The 7,500-nt window shown below is 44.2% G+C and overlaps 3 protein-coding genes across 7 annotated transcripts in view; 2 read left to right on the top strand and 1 right to left on the bottom strand.

The window, feature by feature from the left end:
• Nucleotides 1-7,500, bottom strand: part of LOC113636638 (WD repeat-containing protein 87-like) — an 873,260-nt gene that overhangs the window by 716,752 nt on the left and 149,008 nt on the right. The gene's annotated exons all lie outside the window — the stretch shown is intronic.
• The window catches only part of LOC113650946 (kinectin-like), a 683,852-nt gene that overhangs the window by 562,752 nt on the left and 113,600 nt on the right, over nt 1-7,500 (top strand). The window lies entirely within an intron of this gene.
• The window catches only part of myo1ca (myosin Ic, paralog a), a 28,546-nt gene that overhangs the window by 13,501 nt on the left and 7,545 nt on the right, over nt 1-7,500 (top strand). For both annotated transcript variants that reach the window (XM_027159523.2, XM_027159521.2), the window contains exons 4-19: nt 1-106; nt 214-294; nt 539-721; nt 895-993; nt 1,193-1,306; nt 2,168-2,239; nt 2,344-2,463; nt 5,051-5,133; nt 5,313-5,418; nt 5,561-5,641; nt 5,725-5,816; nt 5,900-5,994; nt 6,212-6,258; nt 6,433-6,513; nt 6,994-7,099; nt 7,231-7,348. The exon at nt 1-106 is cut by the window's left edge and continues 93 nt beyond it. In XM_027159523.2, coding sequence (XP_027015324.2) covers nt 1-106; nt 214-294; nt 539-721; nt 895-993; nt 1,193-1,306; nt 2,168-2,239; nt 2,344-2,463; nt 5,051-5,133; nt 5,313-5,418; nt 5,561-5,641; nt 5,725-5,816; nt 5,900-5,994; nt 6,212-6,258; nt 6,433-6,513; nt 6,994-7,099; nt 7,231-7,348 — 1,584 coding nt within the window. The remainder of the gene's footprint in view (nt 107-213; nt 295-538; nt 722-894; nt 994-1,192; nt 1,307-2,167; nt 2,240-2,343; nt 2,464-5,050; nt 5,134-5,312; nt 5,419-5,560; nt 5,642-5,724; nt 5,817-5,899; nt 5,995-6,211; nt 6,259-6,432; nt 6,514-6,993; nt 7,100-7,230; nt 7,349-7,500) is intronic.

Consider the following 7,500-nt stretch of genomic DNA (forward strand, 5'->3'; position numbering starts at 1 on the left):
GGAGGCATCGAAAAAAATCCTGCAGTATTACACCATCACCTGCCCTACACGCAACAACACACACTCTATCCGAGAGAGGCTGCTGCTGTCCATCCCTGTGCTGGAGGTACACACACACACACACACACACACACACGGTCTACATACAATACACTCGGACATAATTACATGTAAACCGACTCCTCCTCACTGCTGCTCTCTCTGCACCTGCAGGCTTTTGGGAACGCTAAAACTCTGCGTAATGACAACTCCAGCCGCTTCGGCAAGTACATGGACGTGCAGTTTGACTACAAGGTCAGCTTCCGATTCTGAACATCGATTCTCTTGCACACTTACACAGCGCTTTCTGTGTTTATTTGCTCATTCGCTGATGTCGTTTTCTCCATTTTATGTATAAGTCTCTCTGCACATGACTTTTGCTGTATGATTATTGCCGTAGATTGTGCACTGGACTTTCTACACAGTTTAAACAGGAGACGGCGGTCATAATGTTCTCCAGACCCTTATTCACCTTTTTTACCCCCACCTCCACCCCCAGGGCGCTCCGATTGGTGGCCACATCCTAAACTACCTTCTGGAGAAAACTCGGGTGGTGCACCAAAACCACGGAGAGAGAAACTTCCACATCTTCTACCAGCTGCTGGAGTCTGGGGACAGCTCACTACTGAAGAGGCTGGGGCTGGACGTGACCAACCCACATCACTACCGCTACCTGGTTAAGGTGTGTGCTTGTGTGTGGTTAGGGGGTGTCTTTCCTCAAGAGCTGTGCATATTATAATCTCTCTCTCTCTCTCGCTCTCTCTCTCTCTCTCTCTCTCTCTCTCTCTCTCTCTCTCTCTCTCTCTCTCTCTCTCTCTCTCCCTCTCTCTCTCTTTCTCTCTCTCTGGCTATCAGGGCAATTGTCCAAGGGTGAGTTCCATCAGCGATAAGAACAGCTGGAAAGCCGTAAGCAAAGGTCTTACCGTCATTGGCTTCCACGAGCAGGAGGTGGAAGTAAGACAGCTGCACACAAACCGCTAGCACCCCCCCCCCACACACACACAAACCGCTAGCACCCACCCACCCACACACACAGTAACACACACACACACACACACACACACACACACACACACACACACACACACACACACAGTAACACACACATGCACACACATCTCAAGCTTCCTGTTGTTTTTCTCCCTGACCGCAGGAGTTACTGAAGGTCGTTGCGAGCGTCCTGCATTTGGGAAACACCCTATTCGGAGAGGATGAGGACGGGGAGACACACTTCACCTCAGACACTCAGCTCACGTACCTCACAGAGGTGAGCACAATAATGATCTCAGCTGGAATCCCTTACCTCCGTGTACAAACCTGACTCAGGGAAGTCTGATCATTCTGTCAGCCCAACCGATTCGATACGTCCGAGTTCGAGGATTTCTCTCTTAGTTCAAATGACTCGACTCACTTGAGTCAGCTGAATACCTAATACCTAGGTGAGTCATTTACAGATACGCTGGTGTCCTTCTACAGTCCCAAGACATGCAATATGTACAATATGTAGCTCAACTGGTTAAGGCTCTGGGTTGCTGATCGGGGTTCAAGGCCCAGCACAGCCAAAATGTCACTTTCGGGCCCTTGAGCAAGGCCCTCAACCCTCTCTGCTCCAGGGGCGCTGTATCATAGCTGCCCCTGCACTCTGACCCCAACCTCCTCAGTTGGGGTATGTGAAGAAAAGTATTCCACTGTGCTGTAATGTATATGTGGTGATAATAAAGGCTTCTATGCCCCTGTTCTTCTTCTTCTTCTAAATATGAGTGTGTGTGATGTGTTGGGACCCGTAAAGGTTCCTCATATAGGATAAGTAGTACAGAAAATGTAGAATGGTACTTAGCTCTTTGTTCTGTAGCACCTTGGACAATTCTCGACTTGAATAGAATTGACTAATTACCTACTACGGTTAAGTTAAGGCCTGCCCCAGATATAAGATTGTAAGATAAGACAAACATCTCCACAGAGAATATCCTCGCCTTTAAGCAGCGTCCTTTGCATTTGATACCTAGACGTCGTTATACATGCAGGCGCTAAGGTGATAACGTTTGTGTTTACTAAATACGGAAACTGGAAAGGCAAAGATTTGTTACGAACGGGATGTGAAAAGACTAATGTTGGGTTGTTTTGTCAGCTGCTGGGCGTGGAAGGATCAGCTCTGAGTGAGGCTCTTACTCATAAGAAGATCGTCGCCAAAGGAGAGGAGGTGAACTGAGCACATTTATTATGTCTGACATGAACCTTTCTCAACACAGCATGTACTTTAGATGAGCTCATAATACTGTACGTCCTTTCACTTGTGTCTTACAGATGATCGGCCCGCTGACCCTCGAGCAGGCTCTGTCAGCTCGAGACGCCCTGGCCAAAGCCATATATGGTCGTACCTTTACATGGCTTGTCCAGAAGATCAACCAATCACTGGCCTTCCAGGTGAGGTTTCCTACAAAATGTGGACTTCTTGCTTTTTATTTATTATCTAACCAAATTAAACCAGGCTATACGTGAATAAAACATGTATCCGTTTGCCAAAACACATTATTACAGTTTTTGGCAATTTTTGCAAAACTATTGGCAATTTTTGCAAAACTCTACACACAAATAAGAAAACCTTTCGCCCAATTATCTAAACATTGTAGTTCTCTTGTAAAAGCGAACACAGCTAGATAAACTTTTCACACCTTCATAAAAATTGTGTTATTGTATTAAACAGTAAACACAAGCCATCATCTACTAAGCACACAATGTGCCAACTACACACTGATGGTATGAATACAAAACACATCTGGCTTTTGCTTTCTCTGTGTACAGATGTCAATTTGAGGTCATACTTTTGTCCTAGTGTCATGTAAACATACAACGATCCAAACTTCAAGTATTGGTGTTTATTCACACTCATCAAAACCAAGACAAAGTCAGAACACAAAATAGTAATTTCACAAAAAAAAACACAAAAAAACAACAACAATCAGCCTACATCATGTCGTCTTTCTGGGTACGGCCACAAAATTTCGTCCACATCCAGTCCAAGGCACCAGGGAAAATATCTCCTTGAATGCCGTATCCAGGCCTGACATGATGCCTGATCAATATCTCCACATGCCTCCTCCACTGCCTGTAAAAGGGCTACATGATGAGGATGATGGTCGTACACTTTCCAGCGCCAGGCAGAGAAGAACTCCTCGATGGGATTTAAGAATGGAGAGTATGGAGGGAGGTTGAGTGCCATGATGAATGGGTGGTCTGTAAACCAGTTGCGGACCAAAGCAGCCCTATGGAAACTAACATTGTCCCATATGATGACATATCGGGTATGCTCTGGTCCCTGAACAGTGAGCATGTCATGTAAGGTGTCCAGGAATGCAATAATGTGTGCAGTGTTGTATGGGCCTATGGTTGCATGATGGTGAACAACACCATTTTGGCTTATAGCTGCACACATGGTTATGTTACCACCACGTTGTCCTGGGACATTGATGATGGCACGGTGTCCAATAATGTTCCTGCCACGTCTCTTTTTTTTACTGAGGTTAAAACCGGCCTCATCTACAAAAAGTATGTCTCATGGCATCTGCTTCTAGTTCCATCACTCTCTGGACAAGACAAAACAAATGCAACACATCAGGCCCATGCACAGCACTACAGTATGCACTTCCAAATTCAGAACCAATGACACTATAGCTTCCCTGCACAGAGTCATATCGCAGTTGCTTTACACGTTCTGTGTTTCTCTCGAAAGGAACTCTGTAAATTTGCTTCATTCTTATTCTGTGGCGTTCAAGTACACGACTTAGTGCAGAAATGCTTACACTGTGTATATTTTGAAAGATGGTGTCATTATCAATTATGCGCTGCTGTATTTCGCGCAGTCTTATTGCATTATTGGCAATCACCATGTTCACTATATGGGTCTCTTGCTCTGGAGTGAATATTCTTCCTCTGCCCCCAGCATCTGGATGTCTAGCAATTCTGTAAAGTAACAGTTTCAGTATTTTTGCATGTATGGTACTGTTGTGTTTCTCATTAGAGTATGACAGGGCCACAAAGTACTTACCGATTCTCATTTCGAAATGTCCTAATGATGCTTGCCACAGTGTAGCGGCTCAAATTAGGCTGAACCCGTTGGCCAGCTTCCCTCCGGGTCATCCCATGGTTGATGACATGGTCCACTATTGTAGCTCTGATGTCATCAGTTATTCCATTTCTTACTCTTCTTACCCTTCCTCTTTCCCCTCCTCGTCCTCTTCTTGCTCCTCCTTGTCCTCTTCCTCTAACTTCCTCTAACCCTCTCGCTTCTTCAACTCCATGTCCTCCTCCTCCTACTTCTACACCTCCACGTCCTCTTCCTCCTCCCCTTCCTCCTACTTCTTCTCCTCCGCGTCCTCTTCCTCCTCTTTCTTCACCTCCATGTTCTCTTCCTCCTCTTTCTTCACCTCCATGTCCTCTCCCTCAGCCTCCTCTGATTCTCACTCTTCTCACTCTTACTGCTCCTTCCATCATACTCCACACAGACAGCTTACCTGTGGCTTATTTATTGTGCTTAGGCTGATTGCAAAGTGAACTAATTATCTAAAACAGTTTTCACATGTATAAGTGTGCCAGACAGTTGGCAAAATAGTGTTAATGATAGCCATACATGTGTATAATTTTGCTAGGAGTGTGTTGGAAATTTGGTAATTGAGTGTAAGCAGTGAGTTGTGTTTAAAGTTCTGCAAAAAGAGTGTTGTGCAGTGAATTGTGCCTACAGTTTTGCAAAGTGTGTGTTACAAAATTGCAAACTGAGTGCAAAGCAGTGTTTGTGTTTTTAGTTTTGCAAACTCAGTGAGTGGTTTTGCTATACGTATTAATAGTTTTAGAAATTGTGCTACAAGAATCACGATTAGCGCTTAAGCATTCAGAAAAAACTGTAAAAAGCTTGTTGACTGGATCGTATTTTCAGCATTGCTGCCCCCTGGTGTTCAAAACATGACTGTACATTATTCATCAATCCCTCCTGTGTTTAATGTGGTGCTGCTTACAGGATGAAGTGTACTACACCAGCAAATGCTCCTCCGTCATCGGTCTGTTGGACATCTACGGATTTGAGGTCTTTCAAAACAACAGGTCTGCCCTCGTCTCTGTCCTTCACCTTTACTTTATGTTTATATTCTCTCGCTAACTACGATGGTCTGAATTTTAAAGTCGATGGATGATATTTGTGAAGTGAAGTATCTTACTAGACTGATATACAGTATGTATATATGATATAAAGATCCATATAAATAATTATATTCTCTCTGCAGTTTTGAACAGTTCTGTATCAATTACTGCAATGAGAAGCTGCAGCAGCTTTTTATCGAACTCACGCTGAAGAGCGAGCAAGAGGAGTACGAGGCCGAAGGCATCGGGGTGTGTGTCAGTGTGGATATGCTTCTATCACTAACTTATTAATGCTCCTATTACTGAATGTTATTATTACTAACGTTGTATACATCAAAAACAGTGCGAGGTTTTTACGTTAGATATTGTTTTGTTTTTTTTATCTGGATAGTGGGAGTCAGTGGAATACTTCAATAACAAAATCATCTGCGACTTGGTGGAGGAGAAATTCAAAGGCATCATTGCTATTCTGGTGAGTCGGTTTGTCTGCTCGTTTTTGTCATATCGGTGTCCGTCAGTCTGAGCAATACATGAATTGTGGACGTTGTGAATCAGGACGAGGAGTGTTTAAGGCCAGGAGACGCCAGTGACATCACCTTTTTGGAGAAGCTCGAGGACAGATTAGGAGGCCACGCCCATTTTGTGACGTAAGTATTTGTACTGACTTAAGTATTCGTTTGAACGATCGTGCAAATGCCATCTCTGATTTGTCGGATGCGATATCTTTCAGTCATAAACTGGCCAATGGGAAGATTCGCAAGGCTGTGGGGAGGGAGGAGTTTCGCCTGCTACACTATGCCGGGGAGGTCAACTACAATGTGAACGGTAAGGTGAATCATCCAACCAGTCATCCATCCATCCATCCATCCATCCATTAATCCAACCAGTATGTCATTAATCTGCCTATCCATTAAGTTATCCATCTGCTCATTAATGCATTCATCCATCTTTTTATTTAATCATGCATCTACCCATCCATCCATCCATCCATCCATCCATCTTTCTCTTATGTTATTCATTTGTCTCTGCTTTTTTCCTTCAGGGTTCCTAGACAAAAATAATGACCTTCTGTACAGGAACCTTAAAGAGGTAATAAGACATCAGTGTATATCCTCACAGCTCAGTCTGTTAAATAATAAATAAATAATAAATGCTGAATAAGTTTTCATGCATTTGTGTGTGTATGTGTTTGTGTGTGTGTGTGTGTGTTTGTGTGTGTATGTGTTTGTGTGTGTGTGTTGCTTTCTCACCGATGCTGAACAGGTGATGTGCTATTCGGGAAATTCGATAATAAAGCAGTGTTTCCATCCAGATGAACTGACAGACCAGAGGAGGCCAGAGACAGTGAGACACACACACACACACACACACACACACACACACACACACACACACACACACACACACACACACACAGAGTACACCTACAACCCCCCCCCACACACACAGTACACCTACAACCCCCCCCCACACACACACGCACAGTACACCTACAAAACCACAAACACACATACAGTACTGTTCACCTACATCCCCACCCTCGCACACACACACACACACACACACCCACAAACCCACACCCCCACACACCCCCACACACATACAGTACACACACATACACCTAAAAACCCACAATCCCCCCCCCACCTATATATATATATATACACACACACACACACATACACAATCCCACACACACACACACACAAGCACACACACACACTCTCTCACACACACACACACACACACACACACACACACACACACACACACACACACACACACAGCACTCTCTATCTACAGCACTCTCTCTTGTCTTTTCAGGCTGCTACCCAGTTTAAGCAGAGCTTGGCCAAGCTAATGGAGATTCTGATGTCTAAGGAACCATCGTATGTCCGCTGCATCAAACCCAACGATGCCAAACAACCAGGTGTGTGTATGTCTGTGTATGTCTGTGTATGTCTGTCTGTCTGTTTTTTGTAATGACGACATAAAATATCAGGTATGAGTGGTTAACAATGTTAGGCGTATGTAAAGCTTGTGTGTGTTTTGTGTGTGTAGAAAGGTTTGAGGAGGTGTTGGTCAGACACCAGGTGAAGTACCTGGGTTTAATGGAGAATCTGAGAGTAAGAAGAGCTGGATTTGCTTACAGACGGAGCTTTGAGGCTTTCCTACAGAGGTAATGGCCACACACACACACACACACACACACACACACACACACAATAACATATAAATGTATTATTGTGTACCGTATACAGAGAATCTAAAACATTGTCTTTTGTCCATTCGGTATGTGTGTGTGTGTGTGTGTGTGTGTGTGTGTGTGTG

The sequence above is a fragment of the Tachysurus fulvidraco genome, chromosome 26, assembly GCF_022655615.1.
Source record: "Tachysurus fulvidraco isolate hzauxx_2018 chromosome 26, HZAU_PFXX_2.0, whole genome shotgun sequence".
Taxonomy (NCBI): Eukaryota; Metazoa; Chordata; class Actinopteri; order Siluriformes; family Bagridae; genus Tachysurus; species Tachysurus fulvidraco.